Source organism: Montipora capricornis, chromosome 4 (genome assembly GCF_036669925.1).
Source record: "Montipora capricornis isolate CH-2021 chromosome 4, ASM3666992v2, whole genome shotgun sequence".
Classification (NCBI taxonomy): Eukaryota; Metazoa; Cnidaria; class Anthozoa; order Scleractinia; family Acroporidae; genus Montipora; species Montipora capricornis.
This window is the reverse complement of record NC_090886.1, coordinates 14,980,264-14,996,776: the sequence shown is the minus strand read 5'-3', so window position 1 is coordinate 14,996,776 and position 16,513 is coordinate 14,980,264. Positions and strand designations below refer to the sequence as shown.

The 16,513-nt window shown below is 39.3% G+C and overlaps 2 protein-coding genes and 1 long non-coding RNA gene across 4 annotated transcripts; 1 reads left to right on the top strand and 2 right to left on the bottom strand.

Annotated features, from left to right (window-relative positions):
• The first annotated feature begins 1,656 nt into the window (after positions 1-1,656).
• Positions 1,657-7,295, top strand: LOC138046155 (nucleolar protein 58-like). Its single transcript, XM_068892833.1, has 3 exons — positions 1,657-1,702; positions 2,469-2,726; positions 6,543-7,295. The coding sequence occupies exons 1-3, from the start codon at positions 1,657-1,659 to the stop codon at positions 6,932-6,934; spliced, it is 696 nt and encodes a 231-aa protein (XP_068748934.1). The 3' UTR covers positions 6,935-7,295.
• Positions 7,296-10,490: 3,195 nt separating this feature from the next.
• On the bottom strand, positions 10,491-10,829 carry LOC138046154 (CD209 antigen-like protein E). Its single transcript, XM_068892832.1, has one exon. It carries the CDS (start codon positions 10,827-10,829, stop codon positions 10,491-10,493), a length of 339 nt encoding a protein of 112 aa, XP_068748933.1.
• Positions 10,830-10,833: 4 nt separating this feature from the next.
• LOC138045629 (uncharacterized) lies at positions 10,834-15,914 on the bottom strand. 2 transcript variants are annotated; one of them, XR_011131634.1, is made up of 4 exons: positions 15,699-15,914; positions 13,231-13,530; positions 12,012-12,122; positions 10,834-10,930 (listed from the first exon to the last, which is right to left on the bottom strand). It is a non-coding gene; the product is annotated as an uncharacterized lncRNA (long non-coding RNA). The 2 variants fall into 2 exon arrangements; XR_011131633.1 differs by lacking the exon at positions 15,699-15,914 and adding an exon at positions 14,120-14,246.
• Between the last annotated feature and the right edge of the window lie 599 nt (positions 15,915-16,513).

The following is a 16,513-nucleotide window of genomic DNA, read 5'->3' as shown; positions in this document are numbered from 1 at the left end:
TTTTCAGAAAGAGTTTGCTGTATCACTGCAAGCAGCGGGTTGGTTTAAATTGGTTTTCCGTATACATTGAACATTACACAATGTTCAAATTCTTTCCGAGCTTTGCTTTAACCGGCACCGAAGCAAATTATTTCACATTGTTGCCCTCGTCTGGATAAGTAGACCTTCCACGTACAAAATACGCTTTTCGTAAGTATCACAACGGTATCCAACGGCGAAATGATGAGAGCAAACTTTAGTGCCGCAGGTGACCTTGAACTTTGTTCTTTGCAGTTGTTTCTCTCAAGCTTCCATTTCAAGTCTTTTAAGCTTTTCTTGGATCACGGAGGGTAAAATCTCAAGACATCACTAGTTTGATCTGTCGCTGTGAATATCGACGGTCATTGTCGCATCCATACAGTGCACACTCATAACTACTTCTTAAACTCGAACGATTTATATTTCGAGCGGCGACGACTGGTTTGTTTGCCCCCTGGGGATCCCAGAAGTCTTTGCAAACGTAGAGGAAAACAAAGGGGCCTGGGGACCGGCAACTCATTCATTCTGCTTTATTTTCATGAAAGTAAAGGAAAAGAACTTCAAAAACATACATTCATTTTGAACTTAAGTTGGTAGGGTAATAAAAACATTTGAAAAAAACAGCCCCATTGAATGTACGCACTTACTTGATCAGCTACGTTTTGCAGAGCTTTTCCATCCTCCCGCTCACTTCTCTTTAACGTTTCATGATGATTCGGAAACAAATGTGCCATTCTTTTGCCAGCCTGTAATTTTTTCCCCGGCGTTTTTGTCGCCATGTTATTTTCACTAATTCTTGAAAAATATTTATGAAAGTCAAGTAGACTAGTGCACAACTGATAAAACAACTCGAATATCAGTCGTGCAGTAGTCTACTTGATTTTCATAAATATTTTAAAATCAATTTTGACTGATCATGATCTTCTCTGATCCAACGCTGTGCAAGACTTACCGCCCACGGTTTTTGCAAATGTTCTAAGACCTCAACTTCACCAATGCTCGAAGTAATGCGTCTCATTTATTCAGTCGCGTTACCTGCGCAGTATCGTTGCGAACTTCCTTAAGTTGTGCAATGCTGGTGCATTTCCCGCGCGTGCATCTTCGATCTTATTTTTGTCCATATTTGGGCATAAAATTTAGTGCCCTTAAATCCCCAGCTTCGTTCCAAGGAAAAGAGTTACAAGTTACACGCTTCATGGTCATTAGCCTGCAGAGCAGGCGGTTTTGGTGGTTTTCATCTTTCGATCTTTCGAGTGTTTTGCCGCCATTTTGGATTCGCTGCAGACTGAGAGAATTGGGGCAATTTTTCTTTCTCCCTCCCACGCTTGGTAAACTTTTTACCCCGCCCCAACTCTCCACTGTTTTTCTATTTCAAGATGGCGGCCTGAACATCCGATGGAAATATACATTCACTCGCCCCGCCAAAATCCGCCTGCACTGCAGGCTACATGGTCATGGGCTTCTTCTCCATCCTGTTTGAGGCGTTCCATTGTTTTGTTGGCTTGTAGTACACTAGAGTTCGTGAAAGAGAGAAGTAATCATTCCGGCACTAATCTGGAGAATCATTTCTCTCTTATAGACACCTGAATACTGAAATTTAGACCAACTTCAGCGGGACTCGAACCCATGACCTCTGCGATGTCGGTGCAGTGCTCTTCCACCTTAGCTGTGAAGGCCACCTCAGGTGATGGGATTCGAATCCCGTTGAAGCTGCCTGAATATTTCAGGTGTCGAGAAGAGACAATTGCTTAAATTGTCCAGATAAGTGCCAAGATCACTTCTCTCATTCGTCTATAACCCGCTCTTCCAATATACACATAGTAGGCGGGCTGTGATTGGCTAAATTAGCGGGCCGTATTCTGCAATACGGTCTGCTTTATATGAAATTTCGATAAAACTTTCTCCAGCAAGTTTTTTCCGTTGCATAAACATGTAAAACTGTTTGAATCTTGCCAGCAACTATTTTTAAAAGCCAAGAATTACGAAGTTTTATCGTTTTTTCTAGATCTTTATGGTGGTTGAACCTTCCGCTTGACTTCAACTAGTTTACTTTTTCGCGCGGCTGATTACCACAGAGATATATTAAATAACTTACTGACCCCGTTTTCTCGGGCCGTACTGTAAATTACGGCCCTTGTTCTTAATAAATCTAGAGGAAAAACGCGGGCTGTAATTTACAGTACGGACCAAGAAAACGAGGTTAGTAAGAGGTATTTATTTAATTCATTTAGAGTTTGTGTCAGTAGATGATTCCATAAGCCTCCTGTCGGCGACATGTACAGTCTTTGCTTATATGGGTTTGCCTGTTTATTGCTTTTCAAATAGTTCGCCCACCACCCGAGACGCAAATATCGAACACAGCAACCGTACCACAATGGAAGAAGCAATTGGCGGAGAAACGAAAGCAGCGAGTGGATCTCAATGACGTACAAGAGACAAATAAAAAAAAGAGTCAAAGACATCGCCTGAAACTCCTCTGTGGAAAAAGGAAGTTGCCGAAAGAAGAAAACGCCGAGAAGCATCGCCGGTAAGAAAGCATCCGGAAATAATCGAGAAGCGCCCTGAAATTCCCGAGTGGAAAAAGAAGCTGTCGGTTTTGCGCCGACCAAAGTCGACCACCATTGCGGAAAACCCGGCAGAAGAGTCAGTGGATCAAGTGCCGGGATTTATGAAAGAGTTTGAGAAGAAAAAGAAGAATCGAACACGAGGTAAATGACGGAAAGTGTGAATCCTGCTTTGGCTGGCACGGAAAAAACCTAAGCATTGGCTGTGTGTCTGTGTGTTTGGGCAAGATTTTTTCTGTGTCTTGTTTTCCCCGTTTTGGTGTTCCTAGTCTTTATTTTACACTGTCAATTTGTTTTTGCCTTATGGCACCTAGATATCCCTTAACTTAAGGAGGCTTGAAATAGTTTTTCCATTTTTCAAACAAATAAACATATTTTGTCCTTAGATACAGTTAGGGTAATCATATTAACACGAAATTTCTCGAGGGTACTAAGTACCCGTCATAGATTTCTCAGCAGCGATATAAGGCATTTCTTTGAGCCTTAAAATCAAGATATATTGTCTTTTTTGAAAAAAACGGGACGGTGAAATCTTCCCATTCAGCGTTGCCAGATAATGTTAGAAACAATTTCTAAAATATTTAAAATTCAACAAAATCTGTAGCTCAGTTTTTCACCTACAGATGTTTTTTAAATTTGAAAGACAAGCGTTTTAAATTAATCTAAGCTAACATGCAAAAAATGAAAAAAATTCATCGTCCGGAAGCAGAGATATAAACGAGTAAAGTTGCAAAATCAGGAAAAATGAGGGGGTTACAAGATCGGCATTTACGCATACGTCACTCGCTCATTCGAGTGCACACGCGAGTGGAGCTACAGGCAAGCACAAACGGTCAGTCTTAACATTAAATATTTGAAATAAATGCCGAGTTGAAATAATGGAATTAAGCCACTGGATTCAATTTTAAGATCCTCGTTCATAATGGCGACTAAAATTCAAATGGCTCTATTAGTGGGATTGAATCAATTTCCAATTATGGATGCGCACTGACTCTGTCATCTCTTCATATAGTGAAACTAACGACTTTAGGCCGTCGTGGCGAAGCTCAACTGTTCAAAGGACTGATTTTAATTTTGCCTGTTGTGTTTGTGGTTCATACAGCGTCAGTCTTCTTTTACGGTACAATTTTTTAATGAATGCTCACATTAAAAAATGAATAAAAATTGAGAGGCGACACGAAACATAAGTAGGGTCCAGGCTCTTCTGTATTGGTTTTCAGGCTCGTTCCAGAAAACTATTTTCTTATTTTCGAAAGCCCGTTCCATGTCTATACATCGAAATATTAATGCCCAGAATGCACTGTCGGGTATAGTTTCGAAACCTTAGCTCTGGCGGCCCAAAGTGCCGCCAAGCGGAGCACTATACTCATAGGAACCCATGAGTTGCTTTTCTCGCAGTAATCATAGGTAGCTAGCGATATTGCTCGTGGGCGTGAAGCCCCCCAAAATTTAACAATATTCTAGTATTAATAATAACAATAATATTTTTATACTTGTGCCCAACATGGTGGCCATACTCCAGCTTGTTTACAGCGTAACGTCTGATATTGGACATGCATGTTTATGGTACATTGTCACCTGTCACAATAAATGTATCCGCTGACGAGTATTACGTATCGCGGGCTCAAGTTAAGAGCTCGTCGAGGTCAGCTGTTTTTTTTAATTTGGCGCTGGCCAGGTACTGGTTTTCGATTGGATTGAAGACTTAAAGCAGGGGGGCTCTGCTTTTAGGCTTGGTGAAATCTATATATTGGAAGTGTTTGCACTTAACATGAAGGTAGTACAAACCAAAATTCGGGAGCTTATAGTCCTTGACTTCCTTTTCCCAACTATCTACCTCTGGGACAATGTTGAATTGGATATCAACGTGATAAAATCAGCAACATGAACGAGGAGGGTTCACACGCCCCTCCCAAGACTTGTTCCATCGAGCACTGTAGGCTTGCGTTCCGCAACATCTTGCAAAGTTAAGAGGCTTTAATCCTATGTCGTTATTGCAGCATATATTCTATCGGCGGATGTATGCTTAGTTTCCGCAACAACTGCGAAAGGACACTGGCCTGACGGGCAAGACTCCTTTGCAACAAATATTCCATCCGCGACTGTGAGCTTAGTTTCCGCAACAACTTGGAGAGGACACCAGCCACATCTTGATGCATAGCGACGCTGTCTGGTTGCTATAAACTTTTCATCTATTAAAAGGCCACGATAAACAACCTAAACGGAAAGAGTTGGCGGTATTTTACTTTGTCAGATGGTAAAAGTATGTGATCCGTCTCTTACTCAATTTTGTTACAATTTTCCCTTTGAGTCGCACACTTTCCTACTGTAATTCAATTTGTGTTTGATTATGTTTACTATTCTAAGCAATTTTTTATTAATTTCTAATTTATTTCCTCACTTATCGAATACTGTCGCCTTTGAATACGTTTTTAAATTAAACATTTAATATGAAAAAGGAGTGACTTATTCACCACCAAACAAAAGCAGAAGACCTGAAAAACGATCATTTGCCTTAATTAACAACGGGGTATGGAGGTTTTGCCTAATCTCGTATCCAGCTCTCACTCTGTTACTGGAAATGTGAGATCTAGTAAAGTTCGACAATACACCATTTTTCATTGGCTACTAAAAAAAGGTTGCGGCAATGCAATCTACACTCCGATTGGCTTATTTCGCGGGGCACTTAGTGAAGGTTTGGTTTTCGCAAGCTCATGTGCTGTTTTGAGTAAATGCCAGTTGTGCGGAGGAAAGTTTTGTTTTCTTCCGACGCCGGAAAAGCTTTACAGTTGAGGAATATCATTTTAAAAATTTGCGACGTTTGTGTAAATGGTACCGACGAAAGCCCCACGTACCCTGCCACTCGAATAAACAAAAAGGAAAAGAGTTACAAGTTACACGCTTCATGGTCATGGACTTCTTCTCCATCCTGTTTGAGGCGTTCCATTGTTTTGTTGGCTTGTAGTACACTAGAGTTCTTGAAAGAGAGAAGTAATCATCCCCGCACTTATCTGGAGAATTAAAGTGATTCTCTCTTATAGACACCTGAATACTGAAATCAGACCAACTTCAGCGGGACTCAAACCGATGACCTCTGCGATGTCAGTGCTGTGCTCTTCCAACTGAGCTTTGAGGGCCACCTCAGGTGATGGCATTCGAAACCCGTTGAAGCTGCTTGAATCTTTCAGGTGTCGAAAAGAGGCAATTGCTTAAATTGTCCAGCTAAGTGCGAAGATCACTTCTCTCATTCGTCTATAACCCGCTCTTCCAATATACACATAGTAGGCGGGCTGTGATTGGCTAAATTAGCGGGCCGTATTCTGCAGTACGGTCTGCATAATATGAAATTTCGATAAAACATTCTCTAGCAAGTTTTTCATGTCTTTTCCGTTGCACAAACATGTAAACTGTTTGAGTCTTGCGAGCAACTATTTTAAAAAGCCAAGAATTACGAAGTTTTATCGTTTTTCAGATCTTATGGCGGAACCTTCCGCTTGACTTCAACTGTACTAGTTTCCTTTTCCGCGCGACTGAATACCACAGAGAAAAAGTAAATATCTTACTAGCCCCGTTTTCTCAGTCCGTACTGTAAATAGCCCTTTTCACGGTTACTTTTTCTCATTTGCATTACAATGTAATCTAACTTGGATGCGAGGCAATTTCGGGTTAAAACTACAAAATAGCACGAAATTGCCTCACATACATGCTAGATTATATTGTAATGCAAATGAGAAAAACTAACCGTGAAAAGGGCTATTACGGCCCTTGTTTTTCATAAATCTAAGAGGAAAAACACGGGCTGTAATTTACAGTACGGACCAAGAAAACGAGGTTAGTAAGAGGTATTTATTTAATTCATTTAGAGTTTGTGTCAGTAGCTAGATGATTCCATTAGCCTCCTGTCGGCGACATCTACAGTCTTTGCTTTTATGGCTTTGCCCTTTATTGCTTTTCAAATAGTTCGCCCACCACCCGAGACGCAAATATCGAACACAGCAACCGTACCACAATGGAAGAAGCAATTGGCGGAGAAACGAAAGCAGCGAGTGGATCTCAATGACGTACAAGAGACAAATAAGGAAAATGAGTCAAAGACATCGCCTGAAACTCCTCTGTGGAAAAAGGAAGTTGCCGAAAGAAGAAAACGCCGAGAAGCATCGCCAGTAAGAAAGCATCCGGAGATAATCGGGAAACGTCCTGAAATTCCCGAGTGGAAAAAGAAGCTGCCGGTTTTGCGCCGACCAAAATCGACCACCATTGCGGAAAACCCGGCAGAAGAGTCGGTGGATCAAGTGCCGAGATTTATGAAAGAGTTTGAGAAGAAAAAGAAGAATCGAACACGAGGTAAATGACGGAAAGTGTGAATCCTACTTTGGGTGGCACGGAAAAAACCTAATCATTGGCTGTGTGTCAGTGTGTTTGGGCAACAGGTTTTTTTGTGTCTTGTTTTCCCCGTTTTGGTGTTCCTAGTGTTTATTTTACACTGTCAATTTGTTTTTGCCTTATGGCACTTAGGTATCCCTTAACTTAAAATGTGCCCAGATTTTGGAAAAACCCTAAGGCCCCGTTGACCTTGTTTGGATATAAACCTCATTTCTTTTCTTATATAAATTACTACTAATTATCATGACAACAACATCATTAACATAAGAATAGGAGGGAGCTCTGTATCATAACAAGGTCAACACAAGCCTCACTTTCATGTAAAGGCCAGGTAATCAAGCACACAATTATTTCCCAATTGAACAGCATATAGTCCTATTACATACATGTATACAAATCAACGTAAAGCTGAGGGAAATAGAGCGAAAGACAAAACACTTATTTACAACCGTTAGCTTTCAGGTAATGTTTTCCTTCTTAATATGTGCTTCGCTGCCTCACATATTTTGTAAAACTAGCTAAAAAACGAAATGGCCTGAAAACGTTTTCAATTCCGTCTTGACAGAGATTCTGACATACTTCAACAATCACATTTGTAGGCTTTTTGTGTGAAATGGATGTCCAGTTGTGTGAAATTGCAGTCGAGTAACCGAATTTACTACGCTTTAGGTTGACTTTTTAATTAGTAAAGATTTTTGCTATTGTTCTGAACTGAAGAGAGAGGGAGTAAAGCTTGTCACTCAAACAGAAAATGTTGTGAAAGAGATTATTGTGCATGTAATTTCAGTTTTAGTTGTTGATTACACTTATTGGTCATTGTTTACAAGGCTTGTTTGTTTACTGTATGCTGTCAGCTCAGGTGTTTGATCTGTTTGATCACTGTAAAACTGTACAAAGTTATGACGATTAATTTTTTACTTTATGCAGAAGTATAAACACTACACACTCTTTTTTTATAACAACTTTTTTTTATAAGAACGTTGAGGCTGAGATTAATCAAAGAACCAGATTAACCCAAGAACATATTAAGAACAAATTCCTCAGACTGAGACTGAGTCGATTGAGAATGCTTTTATTTTGGTGTTTTTATTTTAAATGAAAGCATGAAATGAAGGTAAAGAAATGTAAATTAATCCAAATTCTTAAGTGCATATTTAGTATAACATAACCATGGTTTTCTCCTTGCATGACACACATCTCAGTCAGTTAATGAGTAGTTCTTATTTATTAAGGCCCGGCCAAACTCTCGCAACATTTCAAAGCAACATCTTGCAACATTGTTGCATCATGTTGCGACACTTCAACACCATAAAAGCAAGCACTTTGATAGGTTTCCTAGTCATGTCCGCAAGATTTCAGTTATTAAAAAACCATACCGTGTAAAATTAAGAACATCTTTAAGAACGTTTTCAGCCTAACAACGCCAAATTAGCCTAAAAGCGGAGCTCCCTGGTTATTTATTCACTGCCTGTAGGGTTTGTGAAAATAAAAGGTTTCGAATTTTCCGCGTTTTGATGTTTCCGGTTGCTGCTTTAACTAATAATTAAATCATTTTCTTTGCTTGCTTCTATAGAAAAATTCAGTGCCTAACTAGTGAATTCCACGGTAAATTTTACGCTAAACTCGATATCGCATGAATCACTAAGCGATGAGTGCGACATCGGTTTTTCCAGTGAAATTTACTTTGCAATTCACCAGTTTGGCAATAATTTTTTTCTTGAACCGAATGAGTTTTAAAAGAAAACAAGCACACCCTCAGTGAGCGAATGGAAAAGGAAAAAAAGCCATTTCAGAGTTAACTGTCAATAGCCAGCGAATAGGAATCATGCTAAAATTAGCAGCCATAAAAACAACTTTGTCATTTCAAGGTCAAAGAAGAGTTTTACTGATGTACTTTATTCCACTTTATCTCTGAAAACAAGATTATTCATATTTTGATGTATTTCATTGAAACACGCCAGGTTGGCTTGGTACAAGAATCGGCAAACTACGGCAATGCAACCAAGAAAGGACGAACTTCAAACACGATCTGCGCCAACACTTAAATAACATTTGGGTGCTTTAAACAAACTTCTGAAAACACAAGCTACTGAGATTTCCCCCTAATTTTACGAGAACTCATTGCAAATACGTGTTTATAACATAAGGGCAAAATTTTCTTGTCACTGTCGAGGCACAACAAAAACCAGTTGGGCAAAGGGATTAAAAAAGCACTTGTTCGCTCGCATTTTAGAGGAAAACAAACAAAGAAATCAACTTTTTCTTTATGTCCAAAAGAGTACAGATAATTGTTCTTTAATCCCAGCTGACAATAAAAATTCGATTTTCATTCCTGAACAAAGGAAGAACCGATTAAACCACCAATTAAAAATACGCATCCACTTAACGCATCCGTAAAAATAACAAACGGTTTAGTGCCCAAGGAAAGAAATTGTGTGCTTAGTATGAGCTATTACTGGTATTCTGTTTTGTCGTTGTCGTTGTCGTTCTCTTTCGCTCAGTCTTTTCGTTTCTGTGCTAGACATAGGTCCTCCAGGCATCATATAACCTTATCAGAGCTTCTAAAGATATGCCAAAAATTGCAATACAGAGAAAATGCAGCTCCAAGCAAATTAAAAATAAACACTCAGCTTTAAGTTTACATCCCGCCAATGGTTAGCAGATACCTTGTTTGACAGGTGTCAATTAATCAAAAGATGGATGTTTAATATCAAAGATGTATGCTGTGAACTAGCATGATACTGGTCACATTGGCATACATGGAGGCCTGGACGTACGGATGGACGTACGTACGTACGTACGTACGTATGTACGGACTGTTGATGACGTCAGGGCTATAAAACAAAGATTTCTCGCATCGATGGGTTACCATATTTTATTAAAAATGGAGCTCCGCTATAAGAATGTTCAGCCTCAGCTCCAAAACTGGGGTTAGAGACGGGAGTTCCGCTTTTAGGCTTGGCTAAATCTATATATTAGCTCAGTTGGTAGAGTTGCACCGCCTTCCCTGAGGCCATGGATTTGCATCCCGTTGGAGCCACCTGAATATTTCAGATGTCTCTGAGAGACATTGCTTAAATTTTCAAGATAATTGTATTTAAGTCGAACTTAATTATCACCTTGAAGTGAAATGAAGTGAATCCAAAGTTGTATTATGAAACGAAGCTCATCTTTGAAAAGAAAATTAAGCAACTAAACCTTGGAAGAATAATACTTCAACTGTACTCAAATTATCACTGGATCTGTCTCGTAAATGCAGACTTCTTTTTCTTTCGAAAATAACATGGAACGGAAGAAGCCTTAAGAATCTTTCTGTATACCCACCAAACCAAATCTAAAATGGAATGACTCACACTTACAATACTTCCCATCAGTTTATTGAGCCACATCACATTATGACCTCATTTGTTTCATTGAACTGGCTTTCAACAAGCTACTACAACTCTGTCTTTATCAACTAAAACAACTGCAACAGCGGTAAGCGTTGATAACTGAAACCAGTTTTACTGAGCTGCACTACTCTTACTAGAAGTACGATATGGACTTCTCGCAAATCAGATCGGGGTAAGGAGCATATCCTGCTCCCAACGAACAAGGCAAGTCGTTCCATTGACCTGGAGGCTGACCTGCGAGTCCCCTCATGTGACCACAGTTTTCGCCGCCACTGTTGTCTGGCTGCCCTTGTCCCCACGCTTGGAAATGACCCTCCAATGGGGTACCGTCTATCCAGTAAAACTTGGAGTCAGCCAATCGTTGAAGACCAAACCATATTCCAAGTCCCTTGTTAATGTTATATTTCTTCGTCAGGTTTGCAATAAAACGGTTTTCGTCTGATGATGTGATAATGGTGAGATTAGCTCGCATGTTGTGACACTTTTTGCGAGCGTCTTGCCATTTCGAGGTTGCAGTCTTTTCCACGTAATAACACGAGTCGCCATGTTTATCCCAGCGTGGTGGACAGCAAGCTGACATAAATAAAAAAAATATTAAGTATTCTTTTAGTTGATGTTTCCTTTGGCATTTTTGATCAGATCCTGCACAATGGGAGGCTCCTGGTTGGAAAGCGCCTAGTTTCAGTTTTAATCACCATTTTAGATTTGTTGTTGTTGATTTACCTGGGCTACGAATGACAATGAGGTTATCGGTGGCCCTGCATTGTACTGACTAACCTCGCTACTTTTATCACGAAAATCGTGTTACTGTAAAGTTAACTACTTGCGAATGAGAATTTAAATATTTTGGTTGTTGCAGTACAAAGCTGTCATAGGTGCTAAGATATTTAAAAGCTTTTCGATAAGTAGGTCGCGTGTCACATATTTCGATGGAACACATCTTTTTCACGCCTATAATTTTGACTGTATCTCCTTTTTGATCTCCATTACACTGTAACAAAACTGCACTTGTCTTACATTACAACATCTAACTTCCGACCATCTTCTCGATTCCAGAGCTGCAAACTAAAAAGGTTTGTATTATCAACACGAGATCACCGGCAGCCTCACTTTCATTCATCGGCCTGATAACTAAAATGGCCCGTTACTTTTTCATCATTTCGTGATATTTCGCGGATAATGCATTTTCATGGGTGAAACTGAGATGACTGATTGCATGCCATGTTTCTGTGTTGTAGTTAACTGAAAATTAAGTGTTCATGGGCTTTCCTTCAGGTAATTAGTTGGTTGCTTACATCCACAATGCAGATAATAAGCCCTTGGGACACTCGTCAAACAAGTGCAGCACCTAACAACTATTTATTCTTTTAAAACTCTATCTTTCAATGATTCCTTCCCTCTACTTCCCCACTCTCCCTGAAGAATATTTTAAGATGTCAGACACTTCGATGGCCTTGTATTGCGTTCGGAAACCATTCAAATTCAACACTGTATAACCCAGGGGAGGGCTGGGGGGAATTAATACTTATGGCCTGCGTTGTGCCTTGACCTACTTATTTTTCTGTTATTAAGCCTCATGGGCAGGGCCTGTAAGTGTCTAACAAGGTAGGATAGCGGGAGTACTCTTATGTCAATTAACAACCATTTTACTTACCACCTTCGCAGCATTCTGATTTTGCGGACAAAATGTCCAGTCGTGTCCTTATCTCTTTTATGATTTCTTCCTTTACATCTCGTATAAGACAGGACTCATCTTTTGTGAACACTATGAGAAGGATTAAAGAGTCTATGAAGGGGGTGAACACCAAACAGATGATAAACAGACCATACAGAAAAGAGGAATCTGAAAACTGCGACAAAGCTCATAGACGTAACCAATTCGTAATGTGAGAAAAAATCATCTTGAAACCCGCGTCTCTTTCAAAAATTTGGAAGACAACCAAACAAAAAGATATAACAAAGAATAAAGAGAAAGAGAGTGCAAAGGAATAAGAAACAGAAAGCGACTGAGAGCACGAGAAGACGGGCGAAATATCAGTGACAAACAACGAGAGAGATACAGCAAGATAGAGCCCGAATAAAGAAATGAAATTATGGTGACGAACAGTGGAAGAAAGATCAAGTAAGAACGTGAGAACACAGGCTGAAGAATGGTGACAAAAAAGGGCGAAGACAGACTAGTTTTAAAATTCAAGTTTCTTTAATTCCAGATACTAATTTACGATATTACTAGTAAGAACTGAAATAAGAAAAAAAATTGTAAACGAAAAATCATTCCATAACCGCAGCCAGGTTGTAGAAATGTGACCCTTAGACACTAGATTTAGGTGTGAACGAAAAATCCATAAGTTTTAAATAGTTTAGATATCACATATTTAAATGAATCATCTTAGCTCGGCTAGCAAACGTACATCGCAACCGGCAAACGAAGATTATATTAGCACAGGATAATGAATAAATTAATGAAATTAAAAACAACTGATCAGGAAGGTGCGAAGATACTCTCAGGCGTCTAATGCTAGCACATATTTTCTTAGTTCTTTCCTAAAACTATGAAAAGATGGCGCAATCATTTCATAACCGCAGCCAGGTTGTAGGAAAAGAAAATCGCGAAAAAATGAGTTTACAACCAAACTTGCTATGAGAATGCGCTAATCCGGCATAATGTTTAGTTATTTTTCAATGTTCATCACCCATCTGTCAACAAGTCAAATCATCAAACCTTATTATGCAACGGAAATGTGACCCTCAAACACTAGATTTAGTGTCAACAGTAAAATATAAATCAGATATATTTACACCACCTAATGCTAAAGGTTGGAAACAAACCTGTAAACAAAAACAAAATTCCACACTATCGTATATTTAATTACCTCCGTGTGCTTGTGTTGTCTCTGTCACCTATAGAAAAATCACCAAGACAACATTGAAGCAGAAAATCAATTCTTTGGCATTCATCTTTAAGTCTGAAGGAAATTAAAAGACACCACGCCTATAAAATTTTTGCTTTTTTCAGTAAAAAAGCAACTTAATTAATCCCACACCCTGGTTGACAGTGGCTTACCTTGTGTAATGTTGTGTCAACAAGAGCATGGGTTCCCGGTGTCAAGGAATTTAACCAAAGAACTGAGCTTTCATAAGGGTATGAACATTCGCAAAGCCTGAAATATACACTTTAACAGGAAATACGAGTAGTAAGCCCTTTTTTTCTTTGATATGTAATCTGCTGGAGCAGCATTCGTTTTGCCTGACGAAAGACATCTCGATCTCTGAAGCATATTTTGTTTCTTTCGGGTATTCTCGGTAAATCCCACGTCTGTAATAGTTCAGCCTAGTTGAAATTAGCCTGAGAAAGATTTTTGCCAATAGCTGTGGTTACACTAGCCCTTCTACCCATGGGTAAATAGCGTTTGCTCACGGCCAAGGACGTTTTATGTGTAACCGCTTCCCTTAGACCGAAAGTGCCCTACGGTTGTTTCCATGGATACATTAATTTCAAGGTTGCAACGGCATTGGGAAAAAGACTGCGATCCGTAGTAGCGATTATTCCAAAGGGACCATGAGAGAGGTAATTTTTGCTTGCGTTCTAAAGGCTACAGCTAGATTCTGACACTGTTTAGAAAAAGCGTTGCTGCGGTTAAACAACCAACCGATGAAACCCACAATTCCCAATGAAATGCAAAAATCTACAGCTCTCTCGCTGAACTAAAGATCATAGGAGTTTTTTGGAAGAGAAAAAGTGAAGTTGTGCCAGAATGTTACCTTATCTAGGTAGCACCCCGAGTTCAATCCGATTGGAGTTATCGCTATTTCCCGCACAGCAATACAGCTGAAGTTGTTCCTCCAAGAGCTTCAATCAGCAAATTATTTAACGAAGGCGGGATAAGAGGATTTTTAATTTGTCATTGTTTTGATGGTGATAAGACCGGACACGCACGTTTCTTGACATTTTAACAGAATTAGCGCTTAGCCAATCAGATTACAGAGCGATCTTGGAGTAGCGTGATTAGAAATCCAACGATCAGAAAGAAAGAAAGTACCGCTACTAAAAACACTGTATTCGCAGAAACGCTTTTTCTAAATAAGAAAAATTGCTTGTTTTAAAACGGGATTACCTTCGAGAGTTGTAAGTATATCTACAACATGTTATACTTGTATGTAATAAGGTCAATACGTAATAAACGAATTTTGATTGGTTCATTCTTTTGTTTTATTTTTGAAATTGAATGTTTTGATGTAATGCTAAACTGACTCAACCACTTTTACCGCTATGTCAGTTGTAAAAAGGGTTTCTGTAGTATTGTTCTTCAGTTTGAATTTATCTGCTTGTAACGAACACAGATTAATTAAAACTAAAGAGAATCATTTTATTGATAGTTATAAAGAAACGGATCATCTTGTTTACTTTTTTTAAAACTCTTTCTCACAATGGTTGATGATGATGTTTGAACAGTCGAATTATGTTCCAAGTTCGAAACTCAAAAGTGTGGTTGTATTTTTTAAAGAAAGGGTCGATCCGAATTGAGGACAAACTTTCTTTTTGTCCGAGGCCAATTTAAATGAATTTGTCCGACTGAACAAAAGTTATTTGCCCTGGCGCATCCGCACTGCTTGTAGCTTGTCAACACTTTAAAAAAACACAACAGAAAAAACCGGAACTCGTCAATGACGCCTGTCATGAAAACAAAAGAAAGTAACAAAAAAATTGTAAGGATCACTCAATGAGGGGTCCGAGGCAGAACAGCGGCTCCTTTGATAAATTTGTCCGAGTCAAAATATTTTGTGCTATCAAGACCCTTCTTCATTCATTAGTTATTCTTGATAGTTACGAGACCGGACACGTAGGTTTCTCGTCATTTAAACATTTTTAGCAGTTATCCAGTGAGTTAATCCAATAAGATTACAGCTCGCTCTTGGAGTGGCTTGATTAGAAATCGAACGATTAGAGAGAAATAGAGCCAAACACTGTATTAGTGACTTCTGCAAAAACGAAACGAATTCCTTTTGAAACGGAATTATACCTAGCAACTACAAAATAATATATAACAAGGAGTAATCATGGATTAGTAAAGTGCGTTCGATGTCTACTAAAATACTATTTTTTATTGTACTGATTGCCCAGAAATATTCAGGGAAAACTTGTGGACTGTGGCGTGTTCAGTTTTCAGGCAGAACGCAGAGAGAACTTGAATCTCCTGTGAAAAGCAGCTGAGTCAGACACACAACTCGGCATGTCTGTTTCCTTCAAAACACACCACAACACAGCTTTCTGGTCTTCTGATAAGTAGCTTTAGACATATTGCAAGTGATATTTCGAATAAATCAACGTAACTTTACTTACCTTTGGGAAAACAACGAAGACTCAGCCGATTCTTTAAATAAAATACTAGTAAGCAGCACACAGCAACAGATCTTTTATCTCTTTGACCGGTTTCGTCTGACTATGCAGACTTCATCAGGCAGTTTGAACAAGGTGGTTAAGAGGAACTTATTTTATACCTTATTTACAAAGTACAAAATCACGTTCCAGCAAGGAAGTGTACAGCGAAAAACACGTACACAGCAGTACGCGCAGGATATGACTAACATCCTGCATGACGCTGAGAATTGTAATTTTTCGGGCTCACGGATAATGACCTGCAACCTGAACTTTACACCCTGCGGCCGTGTCCCCTCAAACGAGATGAAAGTAGAGCTAATTCTGGCATAGCGCATAAGTTCGCAGGGCGAAAAGATTTCGATACAAATACTAATAAAGCGGTTTTTGAAATGTAGATTATTGCGGCGTATTGTGCGCAGAATCTTTGAAAAGCAGTAAATCTAAAAAGGCAGACTCATTGATTTCAGTCGTTATCTTAATGCATTCATAGCATCATGAATAGCACTGAGAAATTCTAGGAGAGTCTCCCGAGGTCCATCCCAGATAACAAAGATGTCATCGATAAAACGCTTGTTGAGGGTCAGGTTTCCAGAATACAGTTCGATAATGTCCCTCTGATGGATATTACATAAATGCGTTACCAGCTGTGACTGCGAAGGGACTACCCATAGCGATATCGAATGTTTGCTGCTATACACGCATTGCTACTTAATTCGGTTTTAAGGAAATTAGTTTCCAAGATTAATTAACCGAGCTAACTGAACCACGAAAGGGGT

Excerpts from the sequence above, each read along its gene's own strand:
- LOC138046155 (XM_068892833.1), top strand. The coding sequence starts at position 1,657 with ATGTCGGTGCAGTGCTCTTCCACCTTAGCTGTGAAGGCCACCTCAG. Across the intron at positions 1,703-2,468 it reads AGCTGTGAAGGCCACCTCAG|AGTCAAAGACATCGCCTGAA; the intron begins GTGATGGGATTC and ends AATAAAAAAAAG. Across the intron at positions 2,727-6,542 it reads AAAGAAGAATCGAACACGAG|TTCGCCCACCACCCGAGACG; the intron begins GTAAATGACGGA and ends CTTTTCAAATAG.
- LOC138046154 (XM_068892832.1), bottom strand. The coding sequence starts at position 10,829 with ATGCGAGCTAATCTCACCATTATCACATCATCAGACGAAAACCGTTTT.